This window comes from Pongo abelii, chromosome 19 (assembly GCF_028885655.2).
Source record: "Pongo abelii isolate AG06213 chromosome 19, NHGRI_mPonAbe1-v2.0_pri, whole genome shotgun sequence".
Lineage (NCBI taxonomy): Eukaryota > Metazoa > Chordata > Mammalia > Primates > Hominidae > Pongo > Pongo abelii.
Window position 1 is genome coordinate 52,887,186 of NC_072004.2, and position 16,788 is coordinate 52,903,973.

Below are 16,788 nucleotides of genomic sequence, written 5' to 3' on the forward strand. Positions count from 1 at the left end.
ACTTTGGGAGGCCAAGGTGGGTGGATCACGAGATCAGGAGATAGAGACCCTCCCAGCTAACATGGTGAAAGCCCATCTCTACTAAAAATACAAAAAATTAGCCCTGCATAGTGGCACGCACCTGTAGTCTCAGGTATTTGGGAGGCTGAGACAGGAGAATAGCTTGAACCCGGGATGCAGAGGTTGCAGTGAGCCAAGATCGCGCCACTGCACTCCAGCCCAGGTGACTGACACTCCATCTCAAAAAAAAAAAAAAAAGATCAGATGATTGTAGGTATGTGGTCTTATTTCTGGGTTCTCTGTTCTATTCCATTAGTCTATGTGTCTGTTCTTGTATCAGTAGCAGGCTGTTTTGGTTACTGTGGCCTTGTAATATAATTTGAACTCAGATAGTGTAATGCCTCCAGCTTTGTTCTTTTTGCTTAGGATTGTCTTGGCTATTCAGGCTCTGTTTTGGTTCCATATGAATTTTATTTTATTTTATTTTATTTCATTTTATTTTATTTTATTTTATTTTTTGAAACGGAGTCTCACTCTGTCACCCAGGCTGGAGTGCAGTGGTGCAATCTCGGCTCACTGCAAGCTCCACCTCCTGGGCTCACACCATTCTCCTGCCTCAGCCTCTCGAGTAGCTGGGACTACAGGCGCCCTCCACCACGCCAGACTAATTTTTTTGTATTTTTCGTAGAGACGGGGTTTCACCGTGTTAGCCAGGATGGTCTCGATCTCCTAACCTCGTGATCCACCTGCCTCGGCCTCCCAAAGTGCTGGGATTACAGGCGTGAGCCACTGCGCCCGGCCCCATATGAATTTTAAAATAGTTTTTTCTAATTCTGTGAGGAATGTCAATGGTAGTTTAATGGGAATAGCATTGAATCTATAAATTGCTTTAGGCAGTATGGCCATTTTCACGAAACTGATTATTCTTATCCATAAGCATGGAGTGTTTTTCCATTTGTTTGTGTCATTTCTGATTTCTTTGTGCAGTAATCCCCTTTATTTCTTAAGTCTGTGTGAATTGGTTGCTACTGTTTGCCACAGAAGGAGCCTAGACTATATAGCAGAGCGTGCCCCTATTTCTAAGAGCGACTGGATAAAGCTGTATCATGTGCCCACTCCTGATCCCACGATAGGGCTCAAGTAGACTTAAACCACACAGACTTATCCAGAAGAACAGCAGTGTGCAAAGAAAAGTTATATCAGAAGACAGGACTGTGGACAGGCAAGTTCACCTCAGCCACATACTTTAGTTAGATACAATTTTAAGTATTTTCTATGATCTGGGAACTATTACAGATAAAAAAGAAGTGTAATATGCCTGTTCTCAAGAATGGAGAATGAAGACTTATACATGGGAAAATAAATATAATGAGCAAATCAAGGCAGCATAATGTTAGCATTGAATTGGAGGTACAGGAAGCAGATGCTATGGTAGCAAGAGTTTGCTTCCTGAAGACTTTTGGCCATTTACCAAATGTGCCAAGCATTTTCAGGCTCTAGGTTTCAGTAGTCTGAAAAATGCCCTTTCCTCCTATCGAAATTCCGTGTATCCTGCAAGACTAAACTCAAAGACCGCTTCCTTATGAAGTCTTCCCAGCTGGCCCCCCACCAAAAACTCTACCCTTCCACAGAACTTTCCTTGTGCTTCTGTAACATGGCATTTGTTACATTCGTCTGTATTTCCTACTGTCTTTCCCATCACCCCTCAAGAATAGAGATTGTGGGCCAGGCGTGGTGGCTCACGCCTGTAATGCTAGCACTTTGGGAGGCCAAGGTGGGTGGTTCATTTGAGGTCAGGAGTTAGAGACCAGCCTGGCCAACATGGTGAAACCCCGTCTCTACTTTTACTAGTTTTTGTGTTTTTAACACAAAAAGTTAGCCAGGCATGGTGGATCATGCCTGTAATCCCAGCACTTTGGGAGGCCGAGGCAAGTGGATTGCCTAAGGTCAGGAGTTTGAGACCAGCCTGGGCAACATGGCGAAACCCTGTCTCTATTAAAAACACAAAAAATTAGCCCGGCATTGTGGTGGGTACCTGTAATCCCAGCTACTCGGGAGGCTGAGGCAGGAGAATCGCTTGAACCCGGGAGGCAGAGGTTGCCGTGAGCCAAGATCACACCACTGCACTCTAGCCTGGGCAACAGAGTGTGACTCCATCTCGAAAAAGAAAAAAAAAAAATAGGAATTGTGTAGCTTTCTTTCTTTTTCTTTTCTGTGCTGTGAGGATTAATTGTATGTGTCAACCTGGAACCCAGCTGTAGTATGGTACCCAGTCAGTTGGTCAAATGCCAGCCTAGACATTGCTGTGAAGGTGTTTTTCATGTGTGAGTGACAGTTACAGTTAGTGGGCTTGGAGGACAGCAGGCTGCGCTCTGTAACGTGAATGGGCTTTATCTAAGCAAGTGAAGGCAAACACCGAGGTTTTCTGAAGAAGAATTTTCCTCAGGACTGCAACATAGAATCCCTACCTGGATCCCAGCCTGCTGCCCTCAGGAATTTGGACTCAAGACTGCAATGCAACACCAATTCTTCACTGAAATTGCAGGCTGCTGCTTGCCCTACATATTTCAGTTTTACCAGCCCCTAGTATCATGTGAACTGTTTCCTTAAAATCTCTCTCTCTCTCTCTCTCTGTCTCACATCTCTTCTTCGGAGATAAAGAACCAATAGAATGCAGGTGTATACATGCAGCTGTATACATATCCTATTGGTTCTGCATTATTTTGGTTCTGCATCTCTGAAGAACTCTAATACATATGTTTACCTTTAAAAAGAAATCTATGAGCCAGGTGCAGTGTGCGGTGGCTCATGCCTGTAATCCCAGCACTTTGGGAGGCCGACTTGGGGAGGCTGAGGCAGGAGGATCGCTTCAACCGAAGAGTACAGGACGAGCCTGGGCAACATAGTGACACCCCCATCTCTATGAAAAATAAAAAAAAAAAATTGCCGGGCGCGGTGGCTCACGCCTGTAATCCCAGCACTTTGGGAGGCTGAGGCGGGCAGATCACCTGAGGTCAGGAGTTCGAGACCAGCCTGACCAACATGGAGAAACCCCGTTTCTACTAAAAATACAAAAAATTAGCCAGGCGTGGTGGCGCATGCCTGTAATCCTAGCTACTTGGGAGGCTGAGGTAGGACAATCGCTTGAACCCGGGAGGCAGAGGTTGCGGTGAGCCAAGATTGTGCCATTGCACTCCAGCCTGGGCAACAAGAGCGAAACTCCATCTCAAAAAAAAAATGAAGTCAGAAGGTCATGTGGGAGGACTTGCAGGCCACTGCAAAGATTTTTATTTTAACCTTATCGAGAGGGGGAAGCAATTGGAGGGTTTTGAGCACAGAAGGGTTTTTGTTTCTTTTTTTGTTTTTTGAGACAGGGTCTCTGTTTTCCAGGCTGGAGTGCAGTGCTGTGCTCACAGTTCACTGCAGAGCCTTGAACTCCTGGTCTTAGGCAATCCTCCAGCCTCAGACTCCTGAGTAGCTGGGACTAAAGTGCATGCCACCACACTCAGCTACATTTTTCTTATTTTTTGTACAGATGCAGGGTGGTGGTGGGTGGGGGTGGTCTTGCCATGTAGCCCAGGCTGATCTTGAACTTCTGGCCTCCGGTGATTCTCCTTCCTCAGAGTCCCAAAATGCTGGGAATATAGGCATGAACCACCATGCCTAGCCCAGAAGAGAGATTTTTTAAAGGAGCACTGACTGCTCTGTTAATTATGAATTCTAGCAGGCCAAGGACAGAAGCAGTGATGATGATGGTGGTAGTGGAGATGACAGGACGTTATAAATTCTAGAATTTTTTTTTTTTTAGACAGAGTTTTAGACAGAGTCTCACTCAGCCACCCAGGCTGGAGTGCAGTGGTGAGATCTTGGCTCACTGCAACCTCCACCTCCCGGGTTCAAGTGATTCTCCTACCTTAGCCTCTCGAGTAGCTGGGATTACAGGCACGTGCCACCACGCCCAGCTAACTTTTGTATTTTTAGTAGAGACAGGGTTTCACCAGTTGGCCAGGCTGGTCTCAAACTCCTGACCTCATCCACCTGCCTTGGCCTTCAAAAGTGCTGGGATTATAGGCGTGAGCCACCGTGACCAGCCCTAGAAATCTTTTGAAGGTTGAGCCAACGAGCTTTGCTAAGGTGGAGTATGAGAAAGAGTGGAGTGGTGGGTTTTATAATGAACATGCTAATAAATCAAATTGTATAGAAGATATTGCTATGAAAAAACCAGTGTCCCACCCCTCCACTTTCCACACACAGTCCCACTCCCCACAACCAACTTCTTTTTTAAAGGTTTCTGGTATTGATTACCTCCACAGCTTGAGATAAAATGTTTGTGGTTAACTTAGCAGCCATTCTCAACTCTCTTCTCGCTTGCCATGTCTTACTATAAAGTTCAGAAGACTAGACCTCATCTTCCCAGATTCCCTTGCAATGAGGGTTGTCGTGTACTCTGTTCTGGACAGTGACATATAAAAATAAACCTGGAAACCTCGTTCCTTTAAGAAAAAAAAATAGCAGAAAACAAAACCCTAAGCAAAAAATTCTTGTAAAAAACCATCGAGATGGCCTGGCACGATGGTTCACACCTGTAATCAGAGCACTTTGGGAGGCTGAGGCAGGTGGATCATGAGGTCAGTAGATCGAGATGATCCTGGCTAACATGGTGAAACCCTGTCTCTACTAAAAATACAAAAACAAAATAGCCAGGCATGGTGGCGGGCACCTGTAGTCCCAGCTACTCAGGAGGCTGAGGCAGGAGAATGGCATGAACCCAGGAGGCAGAGCTTGCAGTGAGCTGAGATCGTGCCACTGCACTCCAGCCTAGGCGACAGAGCAAGACTCCATCTCAAAAACAAACAAAAAAACCATTGAGATATGTTTTTTTGGTTTCTTTCTTTTTTTTCTTTTTTGAGGCAGATTCTCACTCTGTTGCCCAAGCTGGAGTGCAATGACATGATCTCCGCTCACTGCAAGCTCCACCTCCTAGGTTCAAGCAGTTCTCCTGCCTCAGCCTCCCAAGTACCTGGGATTACAGGCATGTGGCACCATGCTTGGCTAATTTTTTGTATTTTTAGTAGAGATGGGGTTTCACCATGTTGGCCAGGCTGGTCTCGAACTCCTGACCTCAGGTGATTGACCCACCTCAGCCTCCCAACGTGCTGGGATTACAGGTGTGAGCCACCGTGCTGACCTGGTTTCTTTTCAAATGATAGAGTTGAAGGAGAAGTTAGTCAGATTTGGGCACCTTTACTGAAATACATGTATTTATATATAAATACACATATAAATAATCATATTTGATTATTCCTCACTTGGGATTGGATTTATTTCATTTCCTTTCCTTTCCTAGGAATGAGTGGCGGTTGTGAAGGGTATTTTTCGGAGTTTTTGAGAAGTTTTTAGTGAAGATATAGGTTGGTCTTGTCCTCTCTAAATTAACTTTGTGAATATATCACACATGCTTCTGAAATAATTAAAACGATATGGATTTATGAAATTAAAAAAAGAACCTGCAGGAGTGAGGGACTTCCAAAAATACTTTTATTTTTTCAGAAAAGAAATAATTCACAGCTGGTGCTCGCCTGTTGCCGTCCCTCATGCCTTGACCACGATGTGAAAACCGGAGCTATGGCAGCCATCTTGAAACCAGAAATGACCAGCAGAAAGACAAAGGGCTAATATGCTAATGATGGTAGAGCATAAAGGAAAAGCCTGTGTCCTTGATGGCGTTGTAGAGGAGCTGAACCAGCTGCAGTAGCCACCTGCCTCCAGGTTATAAGGTATTAGATGTCTGTATATTTGGAGCCAGTCATTCTTCAAGTGTAACATGTGAACCAGCAGCAGCTCAGTATCACTTGGGGATTTTTTTTTTTTTTTTTTTTTTTTTGAGACAGAGTCTCGTTCTGTCACCCAGGCTGGAGTGCAATGGTGTGATCTTGGCTTACTGCAACCTCTGCCTCCCAGGTTCAAGTGATTCTCCTGCCTCAGCCTCCCAAGTAGCTGGGATTACAGGTATGCACCACGCCCGGCGAATTTTTGTATTTTTAGTAGAGACGGGGTTTCACCATGTTGGCCAGGCTGTCTCGAACTCCTGATCTCAAGTGATCCACCTACCTCGGCTTCCCAAAGTGCTGGGATTAAAGCGTGAGCCACCGAGCCCGGCCAGGAATTTTTAAAAAATGCACATCCTTGGACTTTACTCTAGACCTACAGAATGAGCAACTCCAGGGTTGGGGCTCAGAAAGCTGAGGCTTAAGCCCTCTAGGCGATTCTGATGCACACAGAAGTTGGAGAATCAGCCTTAAACCAATGCTTCTGAAACTTTAATGTGCCTAAACATCACATGGAGATGTTGTTAAAATGCAGATTCTGGTTCAGTAGGTGTACTGATGCAATGGTCAGATCGGGATTTCCCCATATTGGGACTGAGGCAATCATTTCCCAGTCTGCTGGGGGTGTTGGCAGATGAAAGCCCTCAGATGAATACCTCTCTATGAAGAGAGCTATCTCAGGCAATATCATGTTCCCTGATATGAGGCAGCCTCCATTCAATGGCTGGTTGATGTGCGGAAATGAAGTCCTAGCCCCCCTTCCTCAAGGCAGGGCAGCTTTATTATTTGTTTTAATTTTAATTTTTTTTTCAAGATGGAGTCTTACTCTGTTGCCAGACTGGAGTGCAGTGTGGCACGATCTCATCTTACTGCAACCTCCGCCTCCTGGGTTCAAGTGATTCTCATGCCTCAGCCTCCTGAGTAGCTGGGACTACGGGCACCCACCACCATGCCCAGCTAATTTTTGTATTTTTAGTAGAGATGGGGTTTCACCATGTTGGCCAGGCTGGTCTTGGACTTCTGACATCAGGTGATCCGTCGCCTCGGCCTCCCAAAGTGCTGGGATTACAGGTGTAAGTCACTGCGCCTGGCCCAGGGCAGCTTTGAAGGGCTCTCCAACCTATAGACCTCACCACAGACTCAGCTGAAGCCTCTCCTCCAACTGCTTCAACATCTCCCTCTTCACAAGCTTGCCTTCCTCACTTCTCATAGGTGTTGTTCTTTAGACAGAAGTTGCCAGATTTGGCAAATATAAACACCAAACGCCCAGTGAAATTTGAATTTCCGACAAACAAGAATAACTTTTAATATAAACATGTCCCAAATATTGCACTCTTCATCTGAAATGCAAACTTAACTGGGCATGCTATATTTTATCTGGCAACCCTGTTCCTAAAGCACTCCCAAATAAATTTCCCACGTGACTCAGTAGATCTCAGACTCAGAGTCTGTTTCCCAGGGAACCTAATTTATGACAGTTGGTGTCAGGAGTTATCATGAGAAGCAGATTCTAAAATGGGATTATGCAGCTGTTTCACCCAACAGCCAGCTTACAATAAACACCTGATAAAACCCGTGGCAAGAGGTTGTAGGGTGATTATTAAAACTTCCGGCCAGGTGCAGTAGCTCATGCCTGTAATCCCAGCACTTTAGGAGGCCAAGGCGGGTGGATTGCTTGTGCTCAGGAGTTCAAGATCAGCCTGGGCAACGTAGCAAAACCCCATCTCTACCAAAAAAAAAAAAAAAAAAAAATTGCCAGGCACAGTGGCTCATGCCTATAATCCCAGCACTTTGGGAGGCCGAGGCGGGTGGATCACAAGGTCGAGAGTTCGAGACCAGACTGGCCAACGTGGTGAAACCCCATCTCTACTAAAAATACAAAAATTAGCCAGTTATGGTGGTGCATGCCTGTAATCCCAGCTACTTGGGAGGCTGAGGCAGAAGAATTGCTTGAAACCAGAAGGTGGGGGTTGCAGTGAGCCAAGATTGTACCACTGCACTCCAGTCTGGGCAACAAGAGCAAAACTCCGTTTCAAAAAAAAAAAAAATTAGCCAGACATGGTGGTACACACCTGTAGTCCCAGCTACTCAGGAGGCTGAGTTGGATCACTTGAGCTTGGGAAGCAGAGGTTACATTGAGCTGAGACGCTGCCGCTGTACTCCAGCCTGGACAACAGAGCAAGACTGTCTCAAAGAGACAAGAAAACCAAACCAAACCAAAACAACAACAAAAAACCTCCAACAGCAAGGAACTGGAATGGGAAACTGATGGAAGAGAACAGACTGGAGAGGAATTTGAGAGTTTCAAGGGCAATAGTAATTATATTAATATAAGGACTTGAGAATTGGATGGCTGTTTCTTCTGGCTCTTGCTGCATTGGAGAAAGACATGAAAGGCTGAGGGTCATTAATCGCCTGTAAGTTGAAGTGTGAAAACCAGAGGCCCTCCTTGGCAGCATATAGAGACTCATCACCTGCAATGGGAGAGCAGAAAAGGCTGAGGAACAGGAGCGGGCCTTCATTATAAGAGCAGCAAAGTTCCAAAGAAGGTTGGGTTCTCTATCACGTTCAGCTCCAGTGTATGCCAAAGGAACTGCAAGACCTAGATGATAGATTCCAGCAAGAGCCAGGAAAGTACATCTGGCACTATATCTTAAGGGTGGTGGATCAAGGACCACTGAATAAAGTTGGATAACAGAGTCTATCGATGTGGGGCCAATATCCCATGATACAAGATTTAACAACTATTGAAGATCCCAGGAGATGGTGCTATTAAGCTGCCTGGTTGCCTCTCAAAGTTTGGAAAAATCAATGGTCCATTGTAAGTGAAGTAGAAATGCTAGAAATATCATGGACCATGGGAGGGTCTAAGGGCACTGTATTTACAAAGCAATAAGGAATGCACTGACTGAGGGGCACTGGCATGTTGGGAAACTCACTGTGGCTGTTACATATGGGTCAGTGTTCATGGTAGCAAATGCTGCCACAGAACTGGGATCCCTGAGAGTAACGGGTAGGATCCCAGGAGATAGCATTTAACCCTCAGATGCAAGCTGGGCACAATTAGCATAATGAGTGACACCAGGGAGGACCTGATCCAAGGAGAGCTATGGAGAAAATTAATAAGAATATGAAGTTTTGGCCGGGCGTGGTGGCTCACACCTGTAATCCCAACACTTTGGGAGGCCAAGGCAGGCAGATCATGAGGTCAAGAGATCAAGACCATCCTGGCCAACGTGGTGAAACCCTGTCTCTATTAAAAATACAAAAATTAGCTGGGTGTGGTGGCACATGCCTGTAATCCCAGCTACTCTGGAGGCTGAGGTAGGAGAATCACTTGAATCTGGGAGGCGGAGGCTGCAGTGAGTCAAGATCGCATCACTGCACTCCAGCCTGGTGATAGAGCGAGACTCCATCTCAAAAAAAAATTAATTTTAGCATTTAACCAAAATGCCATTTCAAATCAGTAGGGAAAGGATGTACTATTCAATAAAAGAATAAATCCAGTGATGGAATCAGGTGATGGTGGAGCAATTGGAAAGCCATCAGGAATAAACTGGAGCCATGGTTCATATCACACCCCCCAAATCACTCAAATGAATCAAACAGAAAAAGTGAAACAATAAAAGTGCCAGATGGAAACAAAAAAGAACATTATATTCCCAGGGGCAAGATCAATGGAGCAGCCAAAAACCCAATTGTTCAATATGTACAACCAGAAGAAATCAAAGATGGGTGATTAGGAGTTTGAGGGCAGTCACTTCAATAACCCAGAACCCAGAACTTGACTGAAGGAGATAGTAGGTTTCCAGGAAGAAGTGCCACAGCAAATGTATATGATCGTGATTCCCCCAATCCTTCTCCAAAGAAACCAATGGCCATTTCCTCAGGAAATGGTAATTCCCAACCATTTTGAGGGCTGTTGGATATAAGGCCTGAGTTAACACTGATGCCTGGAGACCCAAAGCTTCACTGTGGTCTCCCTGTTAAAGTGGGAGTATATTGGGGCTAGGTAATAAATGGAGCCTTTGACCCAGGTCTAGTTCACAGTGGGTCCAAAGACCCACCTGATTTTCTGTCTCCAGATGTATAATGCCAATGTAATATGACATGGAAATACTTGGGAGTTGGAAGAACCACCTCTGCTCCCCATCATTGCTGTCAGGGACTAGGATTTTACCCTCCGTATAAGCCATTAGCCTGTTATTGTTTCATGTTTGCTGGTTGAATATGAGACTCTTGGGTCAGAGACAAAGGACTTTATCAGACCACAGCAAGCAGTATCAGCATCATGTCTGCATCCGTTCCCCTTGCCCCCAGTTCCCATAGAGGTGATGCAGAGGATCCAGATTGATGCCCATACATAAAGTGGGTTGTGTTACAGGAGAACAATCACTGAGTTTAGGGAATCCACCATTTTTTTCCTCCAACTTTTGTTTTAAGTTCCAGGGTACACGCACAGGATGTGCAGGTTTGTTACAAAGGGAAACGTGTGCCATGGTGGTTTGTTGCCCAGATCAACCTATCACCCAGGTATTAAGCCCAGCATTAATTAGCTGTTTTTCCTGATGCTCTCCCTCCCTGAAACCCCCTCCAACAGGCCCCAGTGTGTGTTGTTCCCCACCATGTTTCCATGTGTTCTCATTATTCAGCTCCCACTTAGAAATGAGAGCATGCGGTGTTTGGTTTTCTGTTCCCACGTTAGTTTGCTGAGATAACGGTTTCCAGCTCCATCCATGTTCCTGCAAAGGAAATGATCACATTCCTTTTTATGGGAATCCACTATTTTTTTTTTTTTTTTTTTTTTGAGACAGAGTCTCCCTCTGTCACCCAGGCTGGAGTGCAGTGGCTCAGTCTTGGCTCACTGCAACCTCTGCCTTCCAGGTTCAAGCAATTCTCCTGCCTCAGCCTCCTGAGTAGCTGGGATTACAGGCACCCACCACCACGCCCAGCTAATTTTTGTATTTTTAGTAGAGACGGAGTTTCACCATGTTCGTCAGGCTGGTCTCAAACTCCTAACCTCGTGATCTGCCTGCCTCGGCCTCCCAAAGTGCTGAGATTACAGGCGTGAGCTACCATGCCCGGCCAGGAATCCACTATTTTTATAAGCAGTATGCAAGTCTACTCTTTGTCCTAGAAGGAGATGTTAGCTCATCTCTCAAGGTTGCTGTGTGTTCAACCCTGAGAAATCTGCTAAGTAGAGAGAAGTCAAGGTCTTGTCTTCCCAGCATATTAGCAGGAATGTTCAGGGATACTCAGAATCCAGATCAGATTGCTTCTCCCAATAAGTTCTTTTTTAGACTGTAAAATTAGGGCTATCATAGTGGAGAAGGCCAAGTAGAAACCTCTGAAACTACTCCCTCCTGTTCCATCCAAGAGAGTAACTAAAAAACAATATTACAGTCCAGGGAACAGCAGAGATTAAAACCACCTTTGAAGACTTCACGAATGCAGGAGTATTGTTTTCCCCACTTAATTCTGTCCTTAACCAGAATGCAATGGTCCATTGTAAGTGAAGTGGAAATGCTAGAAATGTAGGAACTTCAGTTCCTGAAGGATGTGGCAAACTCACCCAAGGAGTATCCCCAGTTGTGCTTGCTGGGTTACAAATGGTATTTTTGTTAGAGCAGATTAACATGGCTTTAGGTGTGTGGTATTAGCCATTAATCTGGCCAATGCATTCTTTTTTTTTTTTTTTTTTTCTTTTTGAGATGGAGTCTTGCTTTTGCTCTTTTGCCCAGGCTGGAGTGAAGTGGTGTGATCTCGGCTCACTGCAACCTCCACCACTTGGGTTCAAGTGATTCTCCTGCCTCAGCCTCCTGAGTAAGTAGGATTGTAGTGCCTGCTACCATGCCCCACTAATTTTTGTATTTTTACTAGAGACGGGGTTTTGTCATGTTGGCCAGGCTGGTCTTGAACTCCTGACCTCAGGCGATCCACCCACCTCAGCCCCGCAAGGTGCTAGGATTACAGGCGTGAGCCACCGCACCTGGCCGCATTCTTATCCATTTCTAACTGGAAGAAGTTCACATTCATGTGGGATGGACAACAGTGTAGATTTACAGTCTTGCTCTGGGGTTGTATTAACTCTCTTGCATTCTGTAGAAATAAATTCTGAAAGGACCTTGACCATCTGAACACCCCAGAATATTACATTGGCCCACTATATCAATGACATGATGTTATTTGGACCAGATGAGCAAGAAATACAAATACTTGTTGGAGGCCTGGATAAGACATGTGTTCCAGAGGGTTCTATAAAGATTCAGGGGCCTGCCACAGTAGTGAAGTTTTAGTGGCTTCAAGCATACTAGGATATCTCCTTCCAAAGTAAAGGTCAAGTTATTCCATCTTGCACTTCCCACCACTAAGAAGCAAGCATAATGCCTAACAGGCCTCTTTGGGCTCTGGTGGTGCATATTACCTACTTAGGAACACTGCTTTAAACCTTACCAAGTGACATGGAAATCTACCAGCATTGTGTGAGGCCTAGGGCAGGAAAGGGCTCCATAGTGGTTTCAGGTTACAGTATGAGCAGTCCTGCTTCTTGGGCCATGCGACCCATTATATCATATGGTTTTAGAGGCGAGATCAGCCTGGCCAACATAGCGAAACCTCATCTCTACTGAAAACACAAAAATTAGTCGGGTGTGGTGGCACACACCTGTAATCTCAGCTACTTGGGAGGCTGAGACAGAATGGTTTGAACCCCGGAGGCGGAGGTTGCAGTGAGCAGAGATGGTGTCACTGCACCCCAGCCTGGGTGACAGAGCAAGACTCTGTCTCAAAAAAAAAAAAAAAAGAAAATGCATTGGCCAGGCGTGGTGGCTCACACCTGTAATCTCAACACTTTGGGAGGCTGAGGCAGGCGGATCACGAGGTCAGGAGATTGAGACCATCCTGGCTAACACGGTGAAAGCCCGCCTCTACTAAAAATACAAAAAAATTAGCCGGGCATGGTGCTGGGCGACTAATCCCAGCTGCTCAGGAGGCTGAGGCAGGAGAACGCTGTGAACCCAGGAGGCGGAGCTTGCAGTGAGCCAAGATTGCACCACTGCACTCCAGCCTGGGTGACAGAATGAGACTCAGTCTCAAAAAAAAAAAAAAAAAAAAAAGCATCATGTGAGGTTTATGCCAGCCCCAATAACAGGCACACACCACCACACCTGGCTAATTTTTGTATTTTTGTGGGGACCGGGTTTCACCATATTGGCCAGGCTGGTCTTGACCTCAGGTGATCTGCCCACGTCAGCCTCCCTCAGTGTTGGGATTACAGACACGAGCTACCCTGCTGGCCGAGGAGGAACAATACTGAGACTTGTTCATGGATGGTTCAAGTTATATTCTAATGTGGTTACAAGCTGAAAACAAACTCTGCTAACTACAGTCCCGCTCAGGACTAGCCCTGAAATAAGGAGTGACAGGAAATCCTCCCAATGTTTAGAGATTTGGGGAGTGTGCTGATCATCTGCTTTGTGTAGAGAGAGACACAAAGCTCAAGGCAAAAGTATATATGAGCTCATGGCAGTAGTGAATGGCTTCATTGGTTGCTCAGAGGCCTGGGAGGAGAAATATTAGAATATGGGAGGCCTGGGGGTGTGGGGTGATATAGATCCACAGATCTACAGGAACGGGCATGAAATGTGAAGATCTTTGCATCACATGCTAATACCTGCTCCCAGCAGCCACCGTGGGAGAGGCACTGAACAACAGGAGTGCACTAGGCAGAATGACCCAGCCAGCTGCTACCAGTCACCACAGGGCTGGCACAGTGTGCTCATAAATGGAGTTTATTAATCCACTTAGGCTACAGCAAAATACCACAAAAAATGTGGCTTAAGCACCAGAAATTTGTTTTCTCACAGTTCTGGAGAAAGTCCAAAAATCAAACTGCCAGCAAGGTTGGTGTCTGGTTGCAGATGGCTGCCTTCATCCTGTGTAGGCACATGCCCTTTCTTCAGTGCATGGGAGGTGGAGGGGAGGGCGGGCACATGCAGGAAAAGTGCTCTCCATGTCTCTTATAAGGGCACTAATCCTTTTGGATCAGGGCCCCACCATTATGAGTTCACTTAACCTTAATTACTTCCTTAGAGGCCCCATCTCCAAATACAGCCATACTGGGGGCTAGGGCTCCTACATATACATTTTGGGGGAAAATAAACATTTAGTTCATGGTAGTGAGTATCCACATTGGAAAGGATAGAAACTACTCAAGGGCCCAACGTCATTTATAAAGGCTGCTGTAACTTATGCTAGTGCTGAATGTTCGGTCTGCAAGCAACAGAGACCAACAGTAAGCCCTTGATATCACATTATGCCTTAAGGAGACCAAGCAACCACATTATTGATTGCCCCTACTATCCTAAAAGGGGCAATGACTTGTCTTCTTGGCAATCAACATATATCTTGGATATTGATTTTCCTTTCTTTCTTTTTGTTTTTTCTTTTTTTTTGAGATGGGGTCCTCTCTGTTGCCCAGGCTGGAGTGCAGTGGCACAGTCTCGGCTCATTGCAACCTCCACCTCCTGGGTTCAAGAAATTCTCCTGTCTCAGCCTCCCAAGTTGCTGGGACTACAGGTGCATGCCACCATGCCTGGCCAATTTTTTTTTTTTTTTTTTGTATTTTTAGTAAAGATGGGGTTTCACCATATTGGTCAGGGTGGTCTCGAACTCCTGACCTCAGGTGATCCACCCACCTTGGTCTCCCAAAGTGCTGAGATTACAGGCGTGAGCCACCTCGCCTGGCTAGATTTTCCTTTCTTATTTCTGTTGCTTCATCCAGCACCACTGTCCAAGGGTTTATAGTGCTTTGCCCACCATGATGGGAACCCGTAAAACACTGTATTGGCTCAAGGGATCCACTAAACAGTAAAGGAGGTATGTCAGTAGGACACTTTACCATGGGATCCATAGGTCCTATCATATTCCATGCTACCCGGAGACATCTGGCCTGACAGTAATGGGATGGCCTTTGAAAGCCAGCTGAGACACCAGCTTAGAGTTAATAGATGGCATCCTACAGAATGCAGTATATACCCTAAATCAGTGCCCATTATATAGTGCCGTGTCCCTAAAACGGTAGAATATGTGAGTCTGGGAACCAAAGGGTAGAAGTAGGAGTGGCTGCTTATCATCCCTCCCAATAGCTCACTTAGGGAATTTGTGCTTCTAGGTTCTGTGGCTCTAGAAGTCTTCATTCCCAGAGGGAAAATATTTCCACCAGGGGACACAAGAGTTCTAGTAAACTGTGAGTCACATTAAGTACTTTATACCAGGATACCAGCAGGCAAGGAAATGAGTCATCATCCTGTCAGGAGGAATTGCCCTCATCAGGAGGAGATAGGACTGCTGTCACATGATGGAGGCAGGGAAGAGTAAGTCTGGCACCCAAGTAATCCACTGGGGTTTCTCTTGATATTCCCCTGTCAATCTTTTTTTTGAGACAGAGTCTCACTCTGTCGTCCAGGCTGGAGTGCAGTGGCATGATCTCGGCCCACTGCAACCTCCACCCGCCAGGTTCAAGCAATTCTCCTGCCTCAGCCTCTCAAGTAGCTGGGATTACAGGCATCTGCCTCCACACCTGGCTAATTTTTATATTTTTTGTAGAGACGGAGTTTCACCATGTTGGCCAGGTTAGTCTTGAAATCCCGATCTCAAGTGATCCACCCACCTTGGCCTCCCAAAGTGCTGGGATTACAGGTGTGAGCCACTGCACCTGGCATCCCCTGCTCAATCTTGACAGTAACGGACAAATGCAGCATCACAGTTGGAGAAAGAAAGATATAATAATCAGGGACTCCTACTGCTCATGGAAAAGGATCAGGGTCCATCTCTCAGATAGGCCAGTTAGACCAGAAGAGGTGCTGGTTGAGGGTGGAGGTAATCTGGAATGGGCAGTAGAGAAGGAAGATGATGAGTATTGATTGTGACCTTGACACCAGCTGTGGTATTGGTGGGGGCAAGGATGTGGTTCATCCCACTGTCTTTACAAGTTTCCTTAGGAAAAGAGACCAATAAGAACACTGAAGGAGCTCTTCCAAGATGGAGTGAACTTATTGTATGAAACAAGTGGACTCAAAAGTTGCAAGGAGTGCACTGTAGTGGGTGCTGTGGTGAGTTGCCCAGATTCTCTTTTCAGGATGGAGGCCCTCATTTACCCATCTGCCGGGAGTGTTGGCAGTTGACGGTTCTCAGCTGAGTCATTCTCTGGAAATTTCTTTCAGCTAAAGAGAACCACCTTGCCCAACCAAGGTCACACCTTGGGGGCAGTCACATCCAATGACTGCTTGATGAGAGGGCCCACCCTGAAGGTAATTCCAGCTCAAGAGGTCCCTGTAAGGCTCAGCTGAGGCTTCTGTCGAATTGCACTGCAGATCAACTCAATCCTACTTCTGTTCCCTCTAAGATCTCCCCTTAATAAACCTCTTATATGCAGCTTTCAGAATCTCAGGGCCTGTTTCCTGAGGAACCTGACCTAGAACACAAGGTCTGCATGCAGATGGAGTTTGTGGTTCAGCATTTTTTACAACATCGCAGGTAATGCCAATGCTGTCAGTATGCAGAATTCAATTTTGGAATCAGATTTATGGGGACATAATTTACATGGAGTTAAAGTGTACTCTTTTTCAGAGTATGTTTTAATGAGTTTTCAAAAATGTACAGCGTCACATAGCCACCACCACAATCAAGATATGGAACATATCCATCACCCCCAAAAGTTCTCTCAGGCTCCTTTGTACCCAATCCCGTATCCTCACTTCCATTTTCTGGCAATCATTAATCTTGTTTCTGTCCCTTTGGTTTTGATTTTCCAGAATGTCAAATAAATGAAATAATATTACATATAGCCTTTTGAGTGTGACTTCAATCACTTACCATGATGTTTTGAGATTTATGTATGTCATTGAATGTATTGGTAGTTCATTCCTTTTTATCGCCATGTAGCATTTCATTGCATGGA

At 45.6% G+C, this 16,788-nt stretch overlaps 3 protein-coding genes across 4 annotated transcripts in view; 2 read left to right on the forward strand and 1 right to left on the reverse strand.

Moving 5' to 3' along the window:
• Positions 1–5,689, forward strand: part of MYO19 (myosin XIX) — a 67,686-nt gene extending 61,997 nt beyond the window's left edge. Inside the window, exon 15 of the mRNA XM_063718713.1 lies at positions 5,551–5,689. Within this exon, the coding sequence (XP_063574783.1) occupies positions 5,551–5,676 (126 nt within the window). The 3' untranslated portion in view covers positions 5,677–5,689. The remainder of the gene's footprint in view (positions 1–5,550) is intronic.
• Positions 1–16,788, reverse strand: part of GGNBP2 (gametogenetin binding protein 2) — a 141,419-nt gene that overhangs the window by 107,468 nt on the left and 17,163 nt on the right. The gene's annotated exons all lie outside the window — the stretch shown is intronic.
• Positions 5,696–16,788, forward strand: part of LOC129051369 (TBC1 domain family member 3G-like) — a 38,897-nt gene continuing 27,804 nt past the window's right edge. Inside the window, exon 1 of one of the 2 annotated variants that reach the window (XM_063718705.1) lies at positions 5,696–5,777. The gene's annotated coding sequence lies outside the window, so the exon portion shown is untranslated. Of the gene's footprint in view, positions 5,778–10,729; positions 16,365–16,788 lie in introns of those variants that run through there. The other variant, XM_063718709.1, reaches the window with a different exon arrangement.